The sequence below is a fragment of the Blastomyces dermatitidis genome (assembly GCF_000003525.1).
Source record: "Blastomyces dermatitidis ER-3 genomic scaffold supercont1.3, whole genome shotgun sequence".
Lineage (NCBI taxonomy): Eukaryota > Fungi > Ascomycota > Eurotiomycetes > Onygenales > Ajellomycetaceae > Blastomyces > Blastomyces dermatitidis.
The window spans coordinates 1,104,569-1,128,630 of NW_025544776.1; the positions used below are offsets into that span (position 1 = coordinate 1,104,569).

At 48.8% G+C, this 24,062-nt stretch overlaps 11 protein-coding genes across 13 annotated transcripts; 6 read left to right on the forward strand and 5 right to left on the reverse strand.

The window, feature by feature from the left end:
* Positions 1-132: 132 nt before the first annotated feature.
* On the forward strand, positions 133-852 carry BDCG_16613 (uncharacterized protein; the record flags this gene model as incomplete). The annotated part of the gene is made up of 2 exons (XM_045425822.1): positions 133-334; positions 449-852. The coding sequence occupies 2 exons, from the start codon at positions 133-135 to the stop codon at positions 850-852; spliced, it is 606 nt and encodes a 201-aa protein (XP_045280126.1).
* On the reverse strand, positions 139-5,315 carry BDCG_02674 (cytoplasm protein). Its single transcript, XM_045418221.1, has 9 exons — positions 4,815-5,315; positions 4,738-4,753; positions 4,653-4,675; positions 4,473-4,590; positions 4,319-4,418; positions 2,821-4,261; positions 2,667-2,763; positions 1,817-2,602; positions 139-1,754 (listed from the first exon to the last, which is right to left on the reverse strand). The coding sequence occupies exons 1-9, from the start codon at positions 4,936-4,938 to the stop codon at positions 1,391-1,393; spliced, it is 3,069 nt and encodes a 1,022-aa protein (XP_045274852.1). The 5' UTR covers positions 4,939-5,315; the 3' UTR covers positions 139-1,390.
* Positions 865-1,101, forward strand: BDCG_16614 (uncharacterized protein; the record flags this gene model as incomplete). The annotated part of the gene is made up of 1 exon (XM_045425823.1): positions 865-1,101. One exon carries the CDS (start codon positions 865-867, stop codon positions 1,099-1,101), a length of 237 nt encoding a protein of 78 aa, XP_045280127.1.
* On the forward strand, positions 4,923-8,715 carry BDCG_02675 (phosphoribosylamidoimidazole- succinocarboxamidesynthase). The gene is made up of 3 exons (XM_045418222.1): positions 4,923-5,865; positions 5,940-6,037; positions 6,102-8,715. The coding sequence occupies exons 1-3, from the start codon at positions 5,400-5,402 to the stop codon at positions 7,263-7,265; spliced, it is 1,728 nt and encodes a 575-aa protein (XP_045274853.1). The 5' UTR covers positions 4,923-5,399; the 3' UTR covers positions 7,266-8,715.
* On the reverse strand, positions 6,957-10,296 carry BDCG_02676. 2 transcript variants are annotated; one of them, XM_045418224.1, is made up of 5 exons: positions 10,025-10,276; positions 9,605-9,870; positions 9,447-9,536; positions 9,053-9,261; positions 6,957-8,970 (listed from the first exon to the last, which is right to left on the reverse strand). In XM_045418224.1, exons 2-5 carry the CDS (start codon positions 9,649-9,651, stop codon positions 8,873-8,875), a joined length of 444 nt encoding a protein of 147 aa, XP_045280128.1. In that variant the 5' UTR covers positions 9,652-9,870; positions 10,025-10,276; the 3' UTR covers positions 6,957-8,872. The 2 variants fall into 2 exon arrangements, with proteins under 2 accessions (XP_045280128.1, XP_045280129.1); XM_045418223.1 differs by having other exon boundaries at positions 6,969-8,973; positions 10,025-10,296.
* BDCG_02677 lies at positions 9,957-15,334 on the forward strand. 2 transcript variants are annotated; one of them, XM_045418226.1, is made up of 2 exons: positions 10,311-13,439; positions 13,511-15,334. In XM_045418226.1, the coding sequence occupies exons 1-2, from the start codon at positions 10,751-10,753 to the stop codon at positions 13,525-13,527; spliced, it is 2,706 nt and encodes a 901-aa protein (XP_045280130.1). In that variant the 5' UTR covers positions 10,311-10,750; the 3' UTR covers positions 13,528-15,334. The 2 variants fall into 2 exon arrangements, with proteins under 2 accessions (XP_045274854.1, XP_045280130.1); XM_045418225.1 differs by having other exon boundaries at positions 9,957-15,334.
* On the reverse strand, positions 13,309-15,535 carry BDCG_02678 (diphthamide biosynthesis protein 1). The gene is made up of 2 exons (XM_045418227.1): positions 15,063-15,535; positions 13,309-15,004 (listed from the first exon to the last, which is right to left on the reverse strand). Exons 1-2 carry the CDS (start codon positions 15,238-15,240, stop codon positions 13,845-13,847), a joined length of 1,338 nt encoding a protein of 445 aa, XP_045274855.1. The 5' UTR covers positions 15,241-15,535; the 3' UTR covers positions 13,309-13,844.
* Positions 15,536-15,541: 6 nt separating this feature from the next.
* On the forward strand, positions 15,542-17,279 carry BDCG_02679 (hydroxymethylglutaryl-CoA lyase). The gene is made up of 2 exons (XM_045418228.1): positions 15,542-15,917; positions 15,982-17,279. Exons 1-2 carry the CDS (start codon positions 15,660-15,662, stop codon positions 16,792-16,794), a joined length of 1,071 nt encoding a protein of 356 aa, XP_045274856.1. The 5' UTR covers positions 15,542-15,659; the 3' UTR covers positions 16,795-17,279.
* A 400-nt stretch (positions 17,280-17,679) lies between these two features.
* BDCG_02680 (FMP21 protein) lies at positions 17,680-18,165 on the reverse strand (the record flags this gene model as incomplete). Its single annotated transcript, XM_045418229.1, has 1 exon — positions 17,680-18,165. The coding sequence occupies one exon, from the start codon at positions 18,163-18,165 to the stop codon at positions 17,680-17,682; it is 486 nt and encodes a 161-aa protein (XP_045274857.1).
* Positions 18,166-18,253: 88 nt separating this feature from the next.
* BDCG_02681 (acetylornithine aminotransferase) lies at positions 18,254-20,529 on the forward strand. Its single transcript, XM_045418230.1, has 3 exons — positions 18,254-18,644; positions 18,707-18,949; positions 19,016-20,529. Exons 1-3 carry the CDS (start codon positions 18,522-18,524, stop codon positions 20,084-20,086), a joined length of 1,437 nt encoding a protein of 478 aa, XP_045274858.1. The 5' UTR covers positions 18,254-18,521; the 3' UTR covers positions 20,087-20,529.
* A 42-nt stretch (positions 20,530-20,571) lies between these two features.
* On the reverse strand, positions 20,572-24,057 carry BDCG_02682 (esterase/lipase; the record flags this gene model as incomplete). Its single annotated transcript, XM_045418231.1, has 4 exons — positions 20,572-23,070; positions 23,130-23,202; positions 23,383-23,432; positions 24,014-24,057. 4 exons carry the CDS (start codon positions 24,055-24,057, stop codon positions 20,601-20,603), a joined length of 2,637 nt encoding a protein of 878 aa, XP_045274859.1. The 3' UTR covers positions 20,572-20,600.
* Between the last annotated feature and the right edge of the window lie 5 nt (positions 24,058-24,062).

A 24,062-nucleotide genomic window follows, 5' to 3' on the forward strand; every position in this document is an offset into this window, starting at 1 on the left:
TGGGAATAGATCGTGGTCCATGTAATTATTTCCCAGTGCCCTTTCTCTACCATACGAGGTAAATGGAAAAGAGGAAAAAAAAAAATCTAACATGCTGTCCATCAGGGAAATAAATCCCTGAAAGACTATTTAATGTCTATAGGAAAAAAGGAATCTGAGTGGACGAAAATATATGGCAAACCAAGTCCAGTCCGATTTCCACCTGTCAATTTTGATGGCATCAATTCCCTAAATGATCACCTCCGACTTCTGAGCCAGTACAAGGCTCTAGCTCCGTACCTACTAGGGGATGACTCCCATAATGAATTGAGTCGTCCGACATTGCGCCACCCAGGTAAGGAAACTCCTTCCACCACGTTACCAGAACTACAGTATTGATTACGTTCAGATCTTACACCCGGGAATATATTCATTTGTCCGGAAACCCACAAAATTTCTTGCATCATAGATTGGCAACATGCGGCTTTGCTCCCACTTCTACTCGCTACAGGACACCCTCCAATGCTCCAAAGCCCTGATAACCCTCCACCAAAAACACTCGAGAAACCTGTCCTCCCTGATAACTATCACTCACTTAGTCCGGAGGAAAAATCTTATGTTGATGAACTCTACAGGCGCAGAGTTCTATTTTATCTTTACATGGTGTTTAATGGCGGCCTGAACAAACAGCACCTGGCAGGAATGAGAGATCCCTGTGTTCTCCTAACACAACACCTCGTCGAAAGAATGGAGAAACAGTGGAGTGGAGACATTTTCAGCCTAAAGGGGGCTCTAATTCACATAACTGAGAACTGGGACCATTACAATGCAGAACTTCCAAACCATGTTCCATGCCCCATATCTTTCATTTAATCTGAAGTTGAAATGCACTATGAGCAGGAACTGACTTGGTTTCAGATGAACGGCCTCGTTGAGTACTGGAAGTCAGAGTTACAGGGCATGAGCGATGATGGGTGGGTTAGGACCGAGGCTTTTGAAGACGCTATCAAGAAGAATATGGAGCTAATGCAGGTTTTGCTGGATGGTTCTGATACCCCAGAGGAAGAGCGATGTGTTCAGGAGCAGTGGCCATTTCAGGATCACGAAGAGGAGGCTAACTGATTCATTGGATACCTTGCGAACCGTGACGCTGCTGCCATGTCGCTTAACAATTTATGAGCACATTGCCGTGTAGCCCAGCAAGAGGTTTAGACTTGTTATAGGAACTCTCTTAGTATGAATCGACCGTGTCAGTTTTGCGATTAGGGAGTCCCAAGTATAGGTCAACGCGGCAAATTTCACCTTTACACAAAAACTCTATGAATTCAACGAATATATAGATAAATAAACAAATAAAATATCGACGAATTCAGCCAACTCCGGTTTCCAAAACACACAATGTTACGTCAGATCATTCTGATTCGTCGGCCCCAGCCCCTAATTCATCCTCATATGCAGCGACAGAATCGCGCCTCGCCATACGCTCAATCTGCTCGTGGACACGATTCCTCGTCTGTTCATCAATCTCGCTAGGTGTAGCCTCCTCGCCTAGCATTCCTGTACTGGACTCGAGTGGGTGGGTGCTTACGCTCTCGTCACCGTGTATAGTGCTGGTGAAACTGCTTCGACGGCCAATGGAGCGGCTGGCTGAAGACCGGCGGACCATAGGGGACTTGGAGCGACGGGGTTTTGAGAAACGGGAGAATATGTCGTCGAAATAATGCGCTGCAGCCGTAGTGGGAGTTCGCGGAGTGTGTGGGAGGCGGCATGTAACTCTATTCAAGGGTTAGGTGTTAGCAGCACGATCTTCATACTTGCAAATGCCAGAGATACGTACCCGGTATCATGTATAATCTTTGCGATCAGGCCAGTCCAGCCGCACTGATGAGATGCCCCGAGGCCTCTTCCAGTATCAGCATCGAAAAATTCGTGGAACCAGAGGTAATCCTTCCAGTGCGGGTCAAAGTCAAGGGTATCGTTTCCATCATTGACAGCCCTGCGATCATTATCTCCCCTGACAAAGAGATGCTGCAAACGATGTTGGATTTCTTCAGCCACATGGCCCAGACTCATATAGTCTCCAGAGCCAGTTGGGCATTCAACCTGGAAGGAATCCCCGTAAAACATATGAAACCGCAGAAGTGATTCGATCAACAAAAAATTGACACAGAGCCAGATTGGACCCCTCCAGTTACTATTGCCGCCAAAAAGCCCGCTGTCAGAATCGCCGGGTACATATCCCACTTTAAACTCCTGGCCATTCACTTCCATAGAATAAGGGTGTTCAGCATGATATTTCGACAGGGAGCGTATTCCATGTTCCGCAAGAAATTCGGTTTCGTCAAGCATTCGTTTAAGAATCTTCTCCAATCTCTCTTTGCTCACTAGGGAGAGGAGTAGCCGGTCGTCCTTACCGCGACGCTTCATGCTGGCTATGTTGCGTTCAGCGACGTCGAATTTGTTATCAATAAACCAATTCATGCGTCGCTTGAAATCAGGAAACTTGTTGATAAGCTCCGGTTCTAAGGTAAGCACCGCATAGAGGGGGATTAATCCCACGAGGGATCGGACGGGCAATTGATGGCTCCACGGGCCTCCATAGGAAATGGCATCGTAATAGAACCTATATAGAATTAATGAATTTTCTCAGCGTCAGAATCGGCTACAGGATATCTTAAAAGGCTTACCCATCCTCTTCGTTCCATAGAGACGATTGCTCGTCTCCGACCCTGAAAGTCATCGCATCACTAATCAGGATAAAATGCTCGAAAAATTTCGACGCAACTGAGAATAGTTAGAGCGTATAGAGCGAGAAGGAATTTTTTTTAATGGCTTACTTACTGTCTTCATATATCCTTCGGTGCTTTGCCAATTCCAATGCGATGTTAAGCATCGACAGACAGTAAAATGCCATCCATCCAGTACTGTCGGCCTGTTCAAGGACACCTCCTGTTGGCAGCGGCTCGGATCTATTAAAAAGACCAATATTATCCAAGCCTAGGAAACCGCCCTCGAAAACGTTCTTGCCTTCAAAATCCTTTCTGTTAACCCACCATGTGAAATTCATGAGCAGTTTCTGAAACACCCTTTCCAAGAAATCTAGGTCTTGTCGCCCATACATTTTTCTTTCAATTTTGAATATCCGGAAAACTGCCCAGGCGTGAACAGGAGGGTTAACATCTCCAAAATTCCATTCGTAGGCAGGAATCTGTCCATTAGGGTGCATGTACCATTCCCTTGTAAGGAGGTCAAGCTGCTTCTTAGCAAATTCGGGATCCACCATAGCAAGGGGAATGCAATGAAAAGCAGTATCCCACGCAGCGAAGAAAGGGTACTCCCATGAGTCAGGCATGGACAAAACATCATCGATATGTAGATGTTTCCACTTCTGGTTACGAACTGCTTTCCGTTCCGGTGGTGGAGGCGGGAGGCCGGGGTCGCCTTCTGCCCATTGGTCCCATATAAATTCATAATGTTGTTTTGTCCACATCATCCCCGAAAGAGCTTGCCTCTGAATATTCCTCAAATCATCCGTCATCGGCAAGGGACTGATTCGGTAGTAGAATTCGTCTGCTTCCTCAATGCGCTTTTCGATAATGTTATCCAAAACCTCTTCATCCACGTAGATATCATTGTTTTTGGATATGCGGAATCGAACGACAGCACATTCCCCGGGAGGGACACCATCTCCTTCGTCGAAAGCATACCATGCCGCAAACTTAGTGCCCTGACACTCCGGGTTTATGGCTTCCTTTTCATCGTCAACTATATACCGATGGAAGGCATCCTTGACGTATGGTTGGTCATTGTCTTTACCGTATAGTAATTTGGTATTGGTTTCGTTTTCGGTGAACAGAGAACGAGGCATGACGTTCTCTGTGGTATCGGCAATGGGAGAAGGTGATGGTGATAGTTGAATGTATCGAGTACCAAGCTTGGAGTGGTCTGACTGGACCATTAATGGGTCGATTTGCTTGAGTGACGGCTTTTTACCGTTCTCGCGGCCCCATCCCCATGTGTTCCTGAACCAAACGTGTGGAATGATGTGTAGCGGAGCGGGTTCCGGGCCTCGGTTGTATGCAATGACACGAAAGAGCAATTCGTCTTCATCTTCCTTTGCTGTCTCAATGAAGATATCCCAATACCGGTTATCATCAAAAATGCCCGTGTCAAGAATCTGGTACTCCCTGTCCTGTTTCCCACGCCTTGCATTTTCCTCCACAAGGTTTTTATAGGGGAATTTCTTTTGCGGATATTTGTACAGGTATTTCATGTAGGAATGCTGCAATCAACTGTTAGGTCATGCAACTTCACAAATTGCTAAGTAAATGTACCTTACCGTTGGAGTATTATCCAAATGAAAATGGGCTTCTTTGATGCTCTCGCCATGGTTTCCTTGCGGGTTTGATAGGCCAAAGAGCCTCTCCTTAAGAAAATCGCTACTCCAATTAGCAACTTTCGATCAGAGCAAGGGACTCCCAAGCGCATCATACTCTTTCTCATTCCAGAACGCAAATGCTATATTCTGTAGGCCGTGGGTATCTGATACTCCAGCAATTCCGTCTTCCCCCCAACGGAATGTTCTCGACCTAGCATGATCATGAGGGAAGTCTTGAATTTAGATAAACCGTGAGCCTTTGCCGCATTCCGTATATGATAGTTTCAGAACCTACAACTCCATGCATCTCCGTCCGCGCTGGAAGGATAGATGGGTTAGAAAACGAAGTACTTTCTTGCATATTATGGGGGGGCACTCACGAGTAGTCCTCACGAACTAGGGCGGTTCGAATTATTAGCAGTGCGTTTCGTGAAGAGTTCTGACTGAGGCAGCTCACCAGTTGCCCACTGCCTTTCTGAGACATATGGGCCCCATTTCTTCCAGTACTTTACTCGCTTTCGATCCTCATGTAGGCGTTTCTCCTCTTCGCAAAGGTGCTCGGACTTGTCAGTGGCAACCATTGTTAACAAAATAACATATAAGGAGGAATGAAAGAATCAATGGTCGGAAAGAGCCCGCCTAGCAATTTAAGAGCGGCAGTCTATTGCTGGAGGAATTGATGTTTTGTGGCAGCTTATATAACAGCCCCATGAGCCAAGTTGGAGTGCAAACCAATGACGTAGCTAGCTACACACATGGAACGCCAATTCAGCTATCGCGAAATAAAATCAAGATCATTTCTGCTCGAGATGCGCCCACTGACTGTATGATTCAAGATGCTTGAATCAGGAACTTTCTGATCTTCCAAAGTTTCGCCCGCTGTCTTTCGCGGGGCAGGGAACATAGATTTTCCGCCATTGCGGGCAAAGATATTCTCTCGGAGGGGTCAGACTGAGTCCCTGCTCTAAAAAATATCTACCGTTTCACTCCCACTCCAACAACCACAACCGCTTAACGCCCTTACCACGCGGAAACCTTTGCAATGCTGGCATCTCGCAATGTCGGTGTCCTTGGTGGCGGCCAATTGGGCAGAATGCTCATGGAGGCCGCAAACCGCCTCAATATCCAGATGACCATTCTAGACGCTGACAACGCTCCCGCAAAACAAATCAGCGCCCACAGCGGACATATCACCGGCTCTTTTGCTGACAGCGCATCGGTGCGCAAACTAGCAGACTCATGTGACGTTATTACTGCAGAGATTGAACATGTGGATACCTATGCGCTTGAGGAAGTGGAGGGACAAGTGGAAGTCCAACCAAGTTGGCAGAGCATTCGAATTATCCAGGATAAATTTGCGCAGAAAGAACATCTGTCGCGCTATGGCATCCCAATGGCAGAGTATAAGGAACTGAAGTCCAATACCGTGGAGGAGTTGGAGGCAATTGGGCAAGAGCTGGGTTACCCGCTTATGCTTAAGTCAAAAACACTGGCTTACGATGGACGGGGTAAGATTTTTTTATCCCTCCTTCTACAAATATTATCTCGCTATAACATTGTCTAACAGAGTATGTAATTTTAGGAAATTATACTGTTAAGTCAAAGGCCTCAGTGCCGGCGGCCTTGGAAGCTCTAAAAGACCGACCACTATACGCTGAAAAGTGGGCAAGCTTTAGAATGGTATGCAGCTCCTAGCTTGTTTTGTCCATAGTAACGGTCCTATTGTTGACATTGCAAAATATAGGAACTGGCTGTCATGGTTGTTAAAACTAAAGACGGCGTTCTCTCCTATCCCACCGTTGAAACCGTCCAGGAAGATTCAATATGCAAGCTCGTATATGCCCCATCCAGGGGTGTCTCAGAAGCTATTGACAAAAAAGCCCAGGAGCTGGCAAGGAACGCAGTCGCGGTGTTTGAAGGCAAAGGCGTATTTGGCGTCGAAATGTTCCTCTTAGAAGATGATTCTCTCCTGCTATGTGAACTTGCCAGCCGCATCCATAACTCAGGGCACTATACCATCGAAGCCTGCCCCATCTCCCAATTCGAAGCACACTTAAGAGCGATCCTCGACCTCCCCATACCTCAACAAAGCCTCGAAATCCGCCAACCGGCAATAATGGTAAATATCCTAGGAGGTTCAACACCAGACTCACATCTCAAAGTCGCTGAACGAGCCCTCTCAATCCCCAATGCTAGCATCCATCTCTACAGCAAAGGTGCCGCCCGCCCAGGGAGGAAGATGGGACACATTACCATCACCGCGCGTACAATGAAGGAAGCAGAGTCGCTCGTCCAACCGCTCCTCGGCCCTACGGACACTATCATCGCTATATCTACCGCGCCCATCCTTTACCGTCCACCTAGTACGGTCGGTGCTCGACCTAAACCCACCATTGGGGTAGTGATGGGTTCTGACAGCGATCTCAAAACGCTGATACCCGGCCTTAACCTTCTAAAGTACACGTTCGGCATCGATCCCGAGGTTGACATTACCTCCGCCCACCGTACACCTGACTATATGGCCGAGTACGCCTCCGCCGCTGCCTCGCGAGGCATCAAGGTAATCATTGCTGCGGCAGGAGGCGCAGCGCATCTTCCTGGCATGGCGGCTGCCCACACCTCGCTGCCCGTTATCGGAGTTCCAGTCAAAGGGAGCTCGCTAGACGGTGTTGATAGTTTGTATAGCATTGTGCAAATGCCAAGAGGCGTTCCCGTTGCAACTGTGGGGATTAATAACAGTATCAACGCGGCGCTTCTTGCAGCGCGGATACTAGGTGCATTTGATGGACAATTACGGAAGAAAGTAGAGGAGTATGCGAAAAATGCCAAGGTGGAGAATCTGGATATTAAGGGGGCCAAGATGAGGGAAATCGGGTGGGAGAAGTATTTTGAGCAGATGCCGAAATGAATGAAACCATGAAAAGACGTATTTTTTAAGTCCTAATGAATTGGCATTTTATATTTCGAACTTTTTAAGATAGACTCTGATTGGAGTTGCTAGATTTAGACAAAATGAAGTTCACTGCGAACGCTCTTTCAACCCCACCGCACGTGTCCTTCTGGTGACCGAGCAGGAGACACGCTGGCCTGTATCCTGACTATTGCAAGTTATTGCAAGATTCTATACACATGACTATGAAGAGTGCAGCAAGCAGTATTTTAGATACCCAAATTCCTTAAGACTAGGACAAAACGTTGTTCATTTGGATTCCGATGTATGTCATGGGCGCGGGAGCAGTACGGAGTACTAGATACGGATGCAGCATATTTTGAAGGAACGTAGAGGCAGATGATCGAAGAATACCTCGTTAATAGACAGTCTGACTGAAGACCTTGATCCACCCAGTGTTCACGAGTGCTTCTTTGCGCCCAAGTCTAATAAAACCGCCATCGACGACTATCAGGGAGGATATACCAGCACGAGACCGCACCACCCCACACCTGATCGTTCAAGCCCCTAACTCCTTCATTCGCCCCTATCACATGGTCATTGTTTCGCAAGGGATGCTATACTCGCGATTTTATTTTATTTTATTGAGGGGACGTAGAGCGCCTGCATCACTCTTAGAAGTCTACTTCTTAATGGCAGCTGTGTCCCCATTTTATTTATGGCTTCCGCTTACCGCAGCTTGAGGGATGGCCAATCAGCTGCTTCCATTTTCGATTCTAGCTTATGTACAAAAGAATTAATAGGTATTATTCGAGGGAGGGGATAAACCAGCTACGGTCCATCGGATGGCCCAAAGGCTTTAACTGTAAAGCGGAGAAAGAAAATGCAAAGTGAAAAGGTGACGCATAAAAAGGAAGACATTGAAGGAAAGAGAGCGAACGTTGTTGCATACGTATATCTGTGGAATAGAGGGTGACAGAAATTGCGCCTTGGAGCTGGAGCAAGTTGGAAAGAGGGAAGGGGGGGGGGAAGGATAGGAGATGAGCGAAGTGCTAGTATTAAAACGAGTTATATAGGGGTGAGAAAGAATGAATGAAATGGTGGGGGTCTTGAAAAGAAATTAAATGACTGGAATGGGTTTAAATGGAACCGGAGGGCGAGGAAAAAAAAAAAAAAAAAAAGACCGTGAACAAAATTGGGAAGGTGCCTTCAACGACGGGATGGGATGGGGGATATGGTATGCTATGTGTGTATGTACGACGCAGCGTGAGGCATTGACTGGTCTAAAATAATAAAAGTAGCTGGGCAGAAAAGTAAAAAACCCCCAAGCACAAAACAAAGAATGAAAGAAAGGACGAAGAATCAGAAAATGGAAGCAGAAACTGTACCTACCCTATAATATCTTGGTGCAAGCTGTTGGGAGGAAATGGAATGGAAAAGGCAAGGGTAGTCTGCACGCCGATGGAAATCAAAAGACGTATTTCTTAATTCGTGTGGCTGATAAAAGCGGCATACTCCAGTATTGCTTGCCCAGTCGCTGCGGACGGTCTTCGGACAGAGAGACAAGGAACAGAATGGCTATGTGAGAAAAATGAAGAAGGCCCTTCTCGTTCACATTATCTTTGTTACGAATTTCGATCTACGCTCTTTTCCCTCTCTTTCGTGTCGTCTCTGGTGGGACCGTCGCCGCGATTTGTGCTATCGTTGGCATCGCTGGACGAAGCTGCTGAAGTCAAACTATCCGTGAATCCCTCGTCCGATTGGTGGCTTTCTGAAGTAGGTAGGAGATGATAGTAGCGACTGACCATGTCTTTTCTCCGCATCCTGGCCTGATGGGAATGGCCCTGCCATGTCGCCCTCTCTTCTATCCGAGCCGTTTTGTGCGTTATTATTGGAAGCTTGTTCCTCCGGGGAGGCAGATCGGGAACTTGATTCTTTTAGGCGCATTTCAGCTTCCCGGATTCTTGCTTCCAGGGCCTCCAGCTCGCGGTTTTGAATCGTGACCATTTGTTGCCTGGAAAAGCACAGAAAAATAATTATCAGCAAATGCGGAGAGGTAGAACCCGCAGGATAGGTGTGAGCTCCATCGTATTGTAGACGTATTTTTGTGTGTTGATTTTTATCGCAGTGTCTCCATGATATCATTTGTAAACTGCCAGAGAGCTGATTGAATGCTTGATTGAATGTTGATAGGCGTACTTATAGTGAACAGATTGTGTCAGGCTGTCGACCTCACTGTCCAGCATGAAGGCGTTATCAAGGGCAGCAGCAAGGGAGCGGGCCATAGTTCTACGTTGGATTGGTCAACAACAAAGCTTTACAAATAAATAGAATGATCACGAGCAGATAGTACGTACGATTGAGGCCGTCCAGTAGGCTTCCATTCTTCTTCTATGTCGGACATATTTGCGGCGTGTGTAGTGGAGAGCCGGTGAAACCGGTGGAGTTCTGTATAAAGGGTGTTTGGTTGTAGCTTCGAAATTAGAGAGGTGAAGAACCAGAGAGACAAGTGAGGCGGTGATAGATGAAACCAGAGCCAGCTGAGAATCCGGGCGAAATAATCTGCTCTCAGATATAGAGGGGAAATGGCTAGGGAGGTGGGAGGTGAGAAGTGGGAGAGTTCCTGTGAGTTAAATTAGAGTTGTTGGAGACGCGAGACCCCTGGCCCTAGTAATAATCACAACCACACCCTGGGCTGGGAGTGAGATCCAAGCAATGACAGGCTTGGAGCAACAGCCAGAAGCAGGGTCTGGAAAAAATAAGCAAACGCTAGTTACCTGTGCTGGGACCTTCACGGAGCAAACGCCGCTACTTGGACTGTTTGGGCCACCAGCTCTCCAGCTCTCTTCTGGTAGGCTGACCAGGCAAGACCATCTGCCACTAGTCAACACGGGAGAGTGGGTGGGTGGGGATCAAAACGGCCAAAAGGGTCAATAAAAAAGGGTAGCGCAGGCAGGAAAAGGGGGAACAGATCTTGAATTTGTCCTCCTCCGCTCCAGTTATTTATTAGGTCTGTTTATTGACCTTTGTTGACGTTGAGATGTTTACTCGGTGCCGAGATCCCGTGACCAGCCCCTGAAACCGATGGATGACTCAGTTAATATCACATGACTAGTAGTATACTGTCACGTGAATTTCCCGCCTTCTCATTCGCCCAACTCGTTTTTCTCTCGTATCGTCATGAGCTTGACCTTGCGACATCCAAAGAAACGCCGATTCCATCGATTTTCCATCACCAGGTTCTTCCAGGAGATTCAGCTGCCGTCGTCACACCTCACATCTCTCTCTCAAGCGATATTCCTCGTGGCGTTTGTGACTATTGGAAGATACCGTGATGGTCTGAAGCCAAAGAAACACGCGAGCCCATACTTTCTGCCCGATCCATTCCCCGGGCACTCAATCGCCCGCCTGTACGTCCACCAGACCCACGGACTACTCCCACCGTGGCTCCCATCGTCAAGGACAACAACACCCTGTCTAGTCGACTTGACTGGCAATGGGGGATGCCTTCGTTGTCGTCCTACACTCCCTTTGAATCTCTGCTGTTTTTCCAATTCCTCAACACTCTTGACTCTCAACCGTCCAATTTCACGCCTATTTCAGAACTTCTGATCAACAACTCGTTCGTCCGTCAAAATGCAACGTTTGACAAGGCTAGACTGACCCCGCAGGCTCTGGAAGCGCTTTATATAAATCTAGTGCAGGAAGAGTTACAAAACAGGGAGGGAACCCCAGAACACGGGTCCAATGGCTACAACTCGGATGCTGTGAACGCGAATCTGAAGAAAAGGAAGATACAGGATCCGTCGTCCAAACATGAAGGCGCTTCGTATTCTACGGTGATTCCAACCCTTGTCGCTCGTTTATATGCCAGGTACAAGGAACGCGCGACACGAGAGATTGAAGATGAGGAAAGGAAATATGCCCGAATTAAAGATGAAATCAAAAAGCTGGAGAATGCGGAGACTGCCAAACACACGCCTCCGATAATAGACGGCCCATCGGCGACTCCCGAAATATCTAAAGAAGCGGCACAGGCACAGCCTTCATCGCCACAGCCGGCGACGATTGCTCCCAGAGTCAATATTGAGCGACCCCGAGACCAGGTCCTTGAGCAGGTACAGGCTGTTCAGATGCCAAAATATGCACAACGCGGTTTAGTAGAGGGACAGGCGACTGTCCAGCAAGCTCTACAGATTGAGGGAAAACTTGCAAACGCACCACGATCCTCTCCGCAACACCCCCAAGCGCAACAGTGGCAACAAGCTGGCCCACAGGCTATCGCGCAAAATATCCCGCCTCGCTCCCTTTCGCCAAACCTGGGAAATGGAAATGCGTCCATACTTCCCTCTCAAGATCACATCTCTAGCCGTGGCTTGCAGTATGCCACTTCCAAGCCAGGTCAACCAGGAATAAACACCTCGACAATACCTCATGCAGGAACCGGGCGAGTACCAGGCCAAGTGCTCACTCCGGTCACATCAGCTACTTCTCAGGCCTCACCAATGTCATTACAAACCACGCCCACTGCTACAAGCGCCCAACAACAACAACAACAGCAGCAGCAGCAGCAGCAACAGCAACCACAGCGTATTATGGCCACCTTCCAGCCCGTTCAATATTCCCCTCCGCAGGCCCAAATGACTCAGACACCTCCAAACACAAATTATCAAAAGCAATGGTCCCCACAACCGGTTCCATCAACCACTTATGGGCAGCCATCCCCTTATGCCAACGTACCTTACTCTAACAGCCAGCTTACAGGTAAATCTCACTTACCGCTTGGCCCACATAGTCCATATGTCCAGCTAGAGGCAGGCAAGTCGTTCCAGGGCCCTTCCGGTCCTTCGCTCCAACCATCGCGACCAGTCGGACTTGGGTTACCTCAACTACAAAATGACGCTAGAGCTCAAACTACTCCGCACGAACAGCATATAGCAACTCCGGTCAGTACTCCTGGCTCCGGTGGACTGGATCTCTGTACCCCTTCGTTTTCGGCGGCCTTAAATCGGAGACCGCCTAGACCGTCCCTGGATACTTCTGGTTCGCTCACCCCTTGGAAAAAACCAAGCCCGATTGTCATATCTAAGTCCCCTGGGTCTCCGATACGGCCTCGACCAGAGGATGTAAGCCCTATCAGCGAAAAGGCGCCGTCACCAACGACTGAGATTGAAATGCCATCAATATCGACAACCCGGCCCAAGGGTCAAACTGTGCATGCAGATGTTGATTCCAGCCCGGCAAAGAACACTCGTCAAAGGAAATCTACACCAGCACTTAGGGGCAGGGCCACTGCTAGCCCGGTTTCTTCTCCCATACGCTCCACTCGAAACCGGAGCCGGGGTGCTCGATCCAACGTATCTCGTGACGATGAGTCGATCACTGATTCTGGCTCTGTTACTCAGCAGAAAATAAAGCGTGAAATGCCAAGCACCCCTGCTGGGATATCAGATGAAACAGAAGTGGAACTTCGAGCGTCAAGGCGGCTCAAAGCCCCAAGCCAAGCCCAAGCAGATGAATACGTGTCAAAGGGGAAGGGGAAAAGGAAGCGGGGACCAAGCGAAGCGGAAGACGCGACCCAACCACCTACTCGACAAGCGGCACAATACGTACAATGTACCCGAAATTTCCCACGAACATGTGCTCCAATCATGAACGATATCGCATCCCATAAATACGCATCCATATTTGCGAAGCCACTAACAGAGCGTGACGCCCCGGGATATAAGAGTCTTATCTATCGACCCCAGGATATCAAGTCTATTAAATCCGCCATTCATCAGGGAAGCAAAGCCGTAGCGGCTGCAACGGAGGCTGTGAATACCCCCAGCGGAGAAAACACCGAATCTCCCGGCCCTGGCCCAGGTTTCGGCACCACCCCCTCGAAAAGCAATGGCCTGTTACTGAGGAGAACGGCAGAGCTGACCCCACCCAAGGGCATCGTAAATTCAGCACAGCTAGAGATGGAACTTGTGCGGATGTTCGCGAACGCGGTGATGTTTAACCCAACTTCAGAAAAGACTTTTGGCCCGTCCTTCCCGATGCAGAGCGATTGGGCTTCTCGGGAGGGAACACAGGTTTCGGACATGGATGAGGGGGGCATCATCAATGATACGCTGGAGATGTATGACGATGTGGAGAAGGCAGTGTCGAGCTGGCGTGCGGCGGAGAGGGCTGTCGATGACCTGGGTGGTAAGAGCATGTTATCCCTGCGAAGGGGCAGTGCGAGTGATATTAATATGGACAGCGCTGACGAATTGAAGTGAAACGACATTTTTAATGTACAAAATCCTTAAACTTTATTTTTGGTTCCGTCCTTTTCTTCTCTTTTTCTTGGGAACAGTGAATGAACAAAGCAAAAATGTTCTGGCTATGAGCGATTTTGCCAATGACCCGAGGTATTTGTCATTATATTGTAATTTATACGTGGAGAAAAGCTTCTACCTCCCATCCTTGGACGGAACTTGCCCTGTTTCCATGATAATGCACAAGCTTGCTCTCTTGTATAGTATGTATTCCATATAAATATATATACATATTAGTGGAGGCATTCCAAAGTGATTGGTCCAAAAATCATAACCATATTCCACCAAGCAATCAAGCAGTACATCCCACCGCCACCTCCGGTCTCGTCCTTCCCAACCCATCCTTCGCATAAAAATCCATCGGATAAACCCCACCATTCCCCTCATCCCACCCCAACCTCTCCCCAAGAGCCACAAGCGCCTCATACGGCGATAACAACGGCCTCGCAAAAGCATACCCCCAGTCAATGCTCAACCGCGGACACGCAATCTGCACCCAGCACTCCACATCAGGCATCGACGCCAGCTTCCCCGGGAAAATCTCACTAAGCAGCAAATTCACAAACGGAATCCCACGCTCATTCAGCTGCTTCTCGATCTTGGCCATGGTGTGCGGGTTGCCCTGCCGGCCCAGGGAGCCTAGGATGATACCCCATTTCCGTGCCGTTCTGGCGGCGTTGATGGCGTCGCGGCGCAGGGTGAGCATTTCTTCGTGGTCGTAGGATTCGCGGGAGAGGGTACGGGAATATGGGTCATAGCGGTACGCGGGGAGGGAAGGGTTGTGGATCATGGCGGATTCGAGATGGAAGCGGCCATCACCGAGATAGAGGAGGATGTCGACTTGGTCTAGGGGTAGTTTGGGGGAAGTACAACCTAGGATCTCACCTTTGCTAAGCGGAGTGATTTGTGGGACGAGGATGGAGTAGCCGGCCTTTTCCAGGGTGGACTTTAGTCCGTGGATGGTTGCGTTGAATTGGATTGTGCCGACGACTGCGATGGTTTTTCCACTCTGGAAATTCCTTTCTAGTGTAGAGATTAGGTGTTGTGTGTCGATGCTTATGTCGACAAAGATGTATAGGGTTTTGATCGTGGTGACATCGACGGGGATCAGACAGCTATGCGCGTAGTGGACGAGTAGGTCACAGCCTAGCGCACGCGCGGTGTAATCATCTATACAGCAAGCGCCGTATGTGACATCGCCCATAATTAAGGTTTCAGTCCCAGGGCAGAACTGGGTGAGGATATCGGATATTGTAGTTGCGAAGAGGAGGAGGCCTTCGGGGAATTGTAAGGCTACTCTTTTTGCACCCAACGTTCGTATTCTGTGGATGGTTTTGGGGATCTCAAAGGAGTAGTTTCGCGGGAGAAGGGAGATTGCCGCTTTGATGTCTTCATCGTCTAGGATTTCGGCTGGGACTTGATTTAAAGCTCGCGGAGCTCGTCGGGTTCGTGCTAGAAATGCTGTTAGGAGCGGGGATACCAACAAGCGCAAGGGGAATATGGGACATACCTTGCTGCAGGGACGTTGTATTTGACGTTTGAGAATCTCCATCCTTTTGGCTTTGTGACTGAGAATCCGCTGTCTTACGCCCAACGAACCTTTTTTTGGGCTGGCGCGTATGATTTGAGGGCTTATCAGCGGTAGCTGATACCGGGGTGGCCGCTGGCGGGGCCGTGTTGTCTGCCATAATACTAGAGAACCAATGAATGTGAGAAGGGGTAGTAGTATAGATACACCGGAGCCTTCATATATTAATCCAGATAGCACAAATGAGATAATCGTTGGAGGGTGTTCCAACTCTCAAATTATTGTTTCTATCTCCGATCTATCCACATATCAGTTGACGGAGGATGAAATATTTTTTTTGGCGGGGAGCAGTGATGACATAATGCGGAGAGGGCGGAGAGTGGCAGAATATTGCCAAGATATATCGGTGAGGAGAAATTCACCTTTTGATTGGCTTCAAATCTCCATCCGTTTCCCCGGGACACGATCACGTGATTCCGCATTTGGCCGAGCAGCTCTCCCCGCGACGATTGCGACCCGTCGAACATCATCAACAGCTTCAATCTATCCGACGATAGTATAACATTCGTATTCTTCAACATGTTCATCTCCACAAGATATACTTCTAGACTCTGCCGGGTTGTCCGGCACGAAATACCAGTCCGCCTCTTTTCTACTAAAACAAGCTTTGCCGGAGACCATCTTCGGATCGTTGAAGTCGGCCCCCGAGATGGGTTACAGAACGAGAAGAAAGCAATTCCTTTAAGCACAAAACTAGAGCTCATTGAAAAACTGGCGAAGACGGGATTGACCACAATTGAAGCTGGCTCGTTTGTCCCAGAGAAGTGGGTGCCACAGGTTCGTAGGTCGCCTGGTTCACGTCGCCTTCTCTACTAGTCGTATTACTTACGTCAATTCATAGATGGCCAGCACCCCGGAAATATTGTCATACCTCCTCAAAACGCCTCCCAAGTCATCTCACTCGATTGCATATAACTACTTAGTTCCCAACGTCAAAGGGCTCCAAAATCTAGTAAAAATCATGGATACTGATAGCCCACCGGCCTCGGAAGCCTCAAACTCCAACGCACTTCCGAAACCCACTACCGAAATCTCATTATTTGCTGCTGCGACAGATGCATTCTCAAAAGCGAACACAAACTGCACTATTGAAGAATCCCTCGAGCGCATCAGGCCCATTGTGGAACTTGCCAAGGAGAAAAATATTCGGGTTCGCGGTTATGTGTCTGTGGCCCTTGGATGCCCCTATGAAGGTCCCGATGTATCTCCTCACAAGGTTGCCGACATAACAGCCACTCTGCTCGAGATGGGTGCCGACGAGGTCTCAGTCGCTGACACCACGGGAATGGGCACTGCGCCTCGGACATTAAAACTGTTACAAACCCTTACCTCTGCCGGCATTGCTAATAATGATCTCGCCCTCCATTTCCATGACACGTACGGCCAAGCACTCGTAAACACCATTGTCGGCCTGGAGCATGGTATCCGCATCTTCGACAGTAGCGTGGGTGGGCTTGGCGGATGCCCTTATTCGAAAGGTGCTACTGGAAATATCTCCACAGAGGACCTCATTCATACTGTTCACAGTCTTGGAATGCGGACGGGCGTTAACCTGGAGGAGATTTCAAAAATTGGTGCATGGATTAGCAAAGAACTAGGCAGGTCGAATGATAGCAGAGTGGGCAAAGCTACTGTTGCTCGACTTCAGGGTTAAGATGTATATAATGTCTCTATGCTTGAGCTCCCTCTTTAATTCTGTCCATGGGGAGTATGTCCTTCTGCAAGATCGATGGTTCCACGCTTCCTAGATATCTAGGGGCTTATGATAGATCAACCATGATGCGGAATCCCAAGCAGAAACTCTCTTTCGTCCCGTTTCCTATCCTTTCTCCTGCAGTCAAAACATCACCTGCATACTCGCGTGAAGCGGCATTATACTTCTGTTAGCTTTTCTCTGCTTTCTCTTTGGGCAGGCATCTTTCATATACTGTACATATAACCGTTTTTCTAGGTGAAATAGCAACTGACGGCAATTCATTTCTCGACCTGGTCCCAATGGCGGTTCACAAATAAGACACCTTGTGAATATATCGAGCGGACTAGTAGTAGTTTTGTCAGTTTTTTCCAAATTGCGATCATCTATATATGGTCGAGCAAAACATAGAACAAAAGGCTAAATAGGAAAGAGATGCATGATATATTGGTACAAAAATTATTAGACATCAATCTTAATGCAGTTCCCCTATACTTCATAGCAGGGCAAGGAATTTGTTTGAAAATGCTCGAAACATCAACTCATCCACCGAGCGGGTTTTGTGGCTCGGTCACATCCAGGCGTGTCCGAGTGCACTGACATCCAACTGAAGTTATGGGAATTGGGTATTTTATTTACAACTTCCCCAGTAAACTTGCCATCTGAATAACTTCTGTCCAAAATGTCAGCCAAGTGCGAACCGCCGCGGGACGCGCGCCTCTGGAACCCTCAATTTGGTTAAAAGGTTTCCAAGACTTCCCCGGGATAGAAACACGCCAAAGCGATAGCAGATCCTGCTTCTGCTTTATACATATAGCTCATTTTTATTTCGTGTTTTATTTTTTTTTAAAAGTCCGTAACCCTCCCATTGAAGCTCCAATCCCCTTTCGCACCCCATCTCAAGGGCTCGTTCTTCGGGCCCCCAACCTCACCAGTTTTGGGATTTGTCTCACCATCAAACTCAGGTTTTGCCCCTCGGAAGAGATCTGGATGTACGTTCTCGCCTGATCCGCTAACCTCGACTTGCGGGCTGGCAGCTATTGGTGGGGAGGAAGAGGAGGAATCTGCTGACTGGGGGGATTGGTTGATTTGCGGAGGTGATCTGGGGGTGCTAAAGGCACCGGTTGATTGTTTTTGGAGGTTCTCGAAGATTTCTTGCTCTTCTTTAGGGAGTCGGGGTGGAGATGGAGCGTTTCCGAATTGGCTGTTAGCATCATCGCGTTTAGCTTGTATACCTGTTGAGAAAGCTCGAGTGGGGCGGAAAGGATGGGAGAAGGTGCGGAGAACGGCGCTGGTAGACCGGAGGTGGCGGAGGGTAAGAGGGGATACCATGGTGGATATAGTTGCTAAAAAGGGATAATATCTTGATGGCCAGTGAGATACAGTAATGGGGATACCGCAATGATAACCACCGACTGCTGTGATTAGAAGATTTATTAATAAGTAGTTAGGATGCTGCAGCGCCCGGCTGCTTGGGGAAATCTTCTGGATCATGCCGAGGACTTGCGGAATATCCTTGATCCGATCTGATAAGATCATTTTCCCGGAAAAAAGCAGTCATCGATCCCGATATTGCTCTCTCTTCTCCAGTTTCTTCTCCCACAACCACCACCAATTGACCTTCAACTTGTATTGGTTGGCGTCTAGAATTGGACTGTGGGCAGCGTTTGCACTTTCTAACCTACAATATGGCTTGCCGTATCGCTGCACAGCGAATCCGGCCATGCGCTCGATCCGCCAGACAAGTCGCGGAGCTTGAGTCACACCAATGGAGGTATGCATCAACGAAGTCAGGGGCAGAGCAGGTCCAGGTAGTTATATTTCGATGCGTTTTGCCATTCCGTAGACCATTCGATTAACGGAGAGGTGGTAGAATACGAAGCAAACAGCATCCCATCATGATCCAGCGCCCAACAGCAGCTCCGCAGCCTTCGTGGGCCAGCGAGCTCCCTTCATGGTCCCAACCTACGTACGACCGACTCCCGTAATAGATTCCGGAAAAGGGTGTTATTTATGGGACATGGAGCAACGAAAATATCTAGACTTCACAGCTGGAATTGCCGTTACATCACTGGGTCATTCTGATGCTGGGGTTGCGGAAATCATATCGCAACAGGTTAGTACAAAACATACTCAAATTGACACTCAGAAACATGCTCAAAAAATTAATACATCTATCTAGTCTAGGATGTTAATTCATGCATCCAATCTCTACCACAACAAATGGACCGGCACCCTCAGCCAGCTCCTCGTCACCTACACCCTTGAGTCTGGCGCGATGCGTGGCGCGAAGCAAGCATTCATCTGCAACTCTGGCACCGAAGCCAATGAAGCGGCCATCAAATTTGCCCGGAAGGTCGGCCACAGCCTCGACGCGTCCGGTGCTAAGCACGAGTTTGTTTCATTCTACAATTCCTTCCATGGCCGCACCTACGGCTCTCTGTCCGCCACACCAAACCCCAAATACCAAGCCCCCTTCGGGCCTATGGTACCTGGCTTCAAATACGGCAAGTATAACGATATCGCCCAAATCCCAACTCTCATCAACGAGAAAACCTGCGGTGTGATCGTCGAACCTATCCAGGGCGAAGGTGGCGTGCATACAGCAACACCTGAATTCCTTAGTGCCCTTCGCTCTCGCTGCGACGAAGTTGGCGCCATCCTCATCTTCGATGAGATCCAATGCGGCCTCTCTCGCACCGGCTCCCTTTGGGCGCACGCACACCCCGTCCTCGAACCAAAAGATGACTCATTACCCGCGCACCCAGACATCCTCACCACAGCTAAGGCGCTAGCCAACGGCGTCCCCATAGGGGCTACTCTCATCTCTGATGCAGTCAGCAAGCATATCAAGGCAGGCGACCATGGCACGACGTTTGGCGGGAACCCGTTGGCTTGTCGTGTGGCACAACACGTGCTGACCCGTCTGGCGTCTAGCGCCTTGCAATCTGCCGTGCGCTCGCGCGCCGCGACGTTCCGGTCAGGGCTGGAGCAGTTGCGAAAACGATTCCCAGAAGCTGTTGGGGATATTCGCGGGCGCGGGTTGATTTTGGGGTTGCAGCTTGCGGATCAGTATAAGGGGGTGTTCGGAGACATCGTGACCGAGGCGAGGGAGAGAGGGTTGCTAATCATTACGGCTGGTGAGGGGTGTTTGAGATTCGTGCCGCCGTTGATTATCACGGATGGGGAGATTAAAGAAGGATTGGATATTTTGGGAGAGGCGATGGAGCAAGTGTTTGCGAGGGCTGCTTGAGGCTTTTTTTTTTTTTTTTTTTAACAACCGGCAATTCGTTATAAAAGGATTCTTTTCAGGGATAGATAAAAAAGGTTTTGGTTCCTTTGTGAAAATAATAATTTCATCCGGATTATTTTAGTATCTTCTCCTTTATTCATCAGAGTAGCATTACTTTGACTCGTTAGGACGCCGAAACCCGCGTCCCCTGAGTCATCCACAGAATACTACTTACTGGTATCCCAGAAATCTTACGGTGTGGCTTTGCTACTATTATTACATAGAAGAGTACAATATAACTACAAGCCTTTATCAGCCAGGATCGTACGTAGTCTGTTACATGCAAACCATTAATGTAAATAATTATTAGGCCGTTTCTCTGAGAAAACCAACAAATCTCACGCAAATGGCGCGAAAAGAAAAAAATAAATAAGAGGCTACCCGTTAGTTACATTACTCTAAATATTGCAAAATAAATCAATAAAAATAAAAATAAAAATAAACATAAAAATAAAAAATAAAAAATAAAAAATCCCTAAGGGGTCTTTACCGCCTCCCCCATCCCTAACAACCCGCCCGCCAACCCATTCATACGCCTCCCTAACAAATCCTCCTCGCTGGGCAAGCTTGTCAAGCTCTCATCGCGCTGTAGAGCCATATTCGTCATGCGCTTGCGCCAGGAATGGACAATGTCTTCTTTTCCATCCACATCATCCTCCGCCTCGTGGGTTGGTTTGCAACCCTCGTTATGATTGCGGGCGTGGTTTCCGTTGGTACTGGGTTGGATGGAAGGCAAGACGCCGGGACTTGACTGTGTTGTGTCCCCGTTCGGTTGTGGTGGATGCTTGTGCTTTGCGATACCATTTGGAGGGCCCGCGGAGGGGATGAGACCAGTCTTAACGGAGTCGGGGCTTACTGTCCCTTCGGGGGCGGCGACTGGGCTTGGAGAGGGGAAATAGGAGGCATCTGCTGTTGATCGAGCAGAAGGCGATGAGGAAGACAAGGCGGATTTAGAAACCCCAAGCGAAGCTGATGGTCGTTTGGTCATTCTCAGCCTGGTCATTTCCAGTGGCCTATCTTCGTCGCCCGACGATTCCCCAGTCAGTCCTCGTTGGTGGTCTCGTGGTCCACTCTTATCCGTTCTGCTTCGTTGAGTAGATCCTGCGTCTCCCCGCCTCGCGAATGTTATTGATGATGAGGAGGAGTCGGGTTTTAAAGTCCCTGAGCTATCTCCTTGCCGTCGACGAGGCGCGAGAGATCTCATCGAGGAGGCCGTAAGATCCCCTTCAGCCGCAGAGGCTCTTTCAGCGGCATGCACGAACAACTTCCGAATCCACCGTGAGCAACGGAAGATTTGTCTCCACCCCTCGGGAAACAAGGCAGGAAACTGCAAAAACCCATGTGAGATTCCCGGGATCAGGGACACTTCGACATGCGCCTTTTCATCGAACGTTCTCATGGACTTCTCAAGGCCCAGCTCCTGTCGTTCGCGAAATTGACGCAGTTTTGCCTGGCGGATACGCCCAGCGAAAATCACTGTGTCATCAACTAGCGGGTCTCGTTCCCCCGTTAGGAAGAAGGTTTTGGGGAAACGGGCCAGCAGAGCTTCAGGCGCGAGGATAGGAGAGAGGAGGAAGTCTGAGCTGAAATCCGGACGATTGTATGGGCCGATATAGAGGATGATTGTAGCACGCATAATTTCAGGGGTCAGGATGCGGTCGTTGAAGTATGAAATCATGGACGAGACGGCGAGTCGTGTTTCGATATGCCCAGGATGCTTGTTAGCTGTGGCCACGACTTCTGAGGCAGTGTTTCCTGGAACAGGTTTATTGATGTTTTCGGTCTCAATCGCTGGGTCACGGTCCTCATGAATTACACCGGCGTGCTGCTGGGCGAAATAGTCTTGGATGACTGGATGTTCTGAGGAGGCTTCGTGAAAGCTTGACGGACGTGATGAGGTTAGCTTGCGGTAGTCCTCACTTTTCCTTCGGAGGATATTGACATTTGTCTCTCGCATTCCTCGCTCCCGTATTAATGACATTTCATCCTCCGTCATCCAACTACCTATGTTCATGTCCAATGTCGGGTATATGAGCACTAAGCCAGCCGGAGGCGGTAGAGAGTCCTCTCCCCGCCGCTTCCGCGAATTCGTGCTCTCTGACTGGAGTACCATCAGCGTGACACCAGCAGCCAGATTCCCACCCGCACTGTCACCTGTAATCACAATGCTGGGACTGACCTTGCCACTTAGACCAATGCAACGACCACGGCTAGTGACTAGGGTATGATAAACATCGTAGCACTCATTTAGGGCGTATGGATAAGGATATTCAGGTGCCTTTTTGTAATCCAAGCTCAGGACCGGCACTCCCGTCCTCCCGGCCCAGGCTAGGAGCTTATCATCACTCATCCGTGGGCCCATGGCCACAAACCCACCACCGGGGATATCCAGAACGATATTAGTCTGGTCCTTCAGGGTATGCAGCGGGCCGTTATAATATAACCATGCAATGCACGGCTCCTTGTACGACGATTCTTTCGGTCTGGGTATCCGTATCTGAACCGGCGCATAGTCCATGAAGCGTGGACGCATAAGCTTTGAGAGAAATGACAGGTATGGTGTCGTAGCTTTATTCCACGATATGCGCAAGTGCTCCACTGTCATCACAGCTCTAACCTTCCGGACCTTCTCATCTGCATGTTCTGCGGCGATGAGGTAGTAAATCGAGAAGACCATTGATGCTAGATCCCGCAACCACTTCTTCTTGATGTTCATGGCCGTCCAGAACCCGGCATCCAGTGCCGTGGTTACCCAAGTGGCACGGAAGTAGGACCGGGAATATAGATTCGCGAGAGGCTCGGGAGACTCGAGACCAAGTAACTTGGCGAAATTACCAGATAGGTACAACCCAATTAGGGTCATAACGGTGGTCTGCCATGGAGTGGCTCGCTTGGATAACCGGGAGGATAGGAGACGAATGCCAGGAGGGCCATGGATGTTGCCACTGCGAAGACATGATATTGTCAGTCTATTTCATTTTTGTTGGAAGTCGGGCATACGTACCGGAGGAGATATAGGAACCAGAAGGACACAACCGCAAAGACCTGTATCTTGCGAAACTGCGTCGACGGCCTCCCTAGAACATGGTCTATCACAAGTTACATCAGTCATGGATACACTCCCAAGGGTTACAGGCATTAGATGAAACAACAAATCGCACCTATCATCTTAACCTCTTTCTAACCGAAGCCAGTATATCCGGGATAGCCGATATGTTCCAGGCACAAACGGTGAAGAAAATCCAAGTCAATCCTACCCAACTTCCCAGCGGGATCCCGAATAACCAGAACTCCGCTGCCGTGGCCTCTAGGAAATGAAAGCCTTTCCCGTCTACCCCGTCTATCCCGTCTATCCCGCCTATGCACGTCTATCTGCTACCCCTGTAGACCAGGATATGTTGCCTCCGGAGCGGCGGGATGGGGACAGGAAATTTAGATCCGTTGAACAGCGGCGAAATGGGATGATGCCAGATATTCAGATAAAAACCGGCTACTTGTGAACGGTCGTTGGAAGTACTCAGGACGTTGAGCGGCCAAAAGGAAAAATCAACTTAAAAGTAAGTTGCGGCCAGGTCTGGGGAGGGAGGGAGGGAGGCGAAGGCAATGTATGTACATGTACATGTACTGTACATATATAAAGTATCTCAAGCCATTAGATATAAAAAAAGAACAATAGAAAAGTCAAAAAGCGAGTAACTTATCGTTCGCATCAGGTATCCGGTATTCCATACATCTACTATCCTCAGCATAAATGAGAAGATTATCATACAATTATCTGCTTAATACTCATCCTTCACAGCCTGGGTTGGGTGGGTGGATGTTCTGTTCTTCGCTTTCATCCAGTTTGATATTGGCATGTGAAAAATTACATACAATACACATTCATACGCTAGCTTGCCATTGCACCAGCCATTTGCAAGCCTATATTTCATGTTAT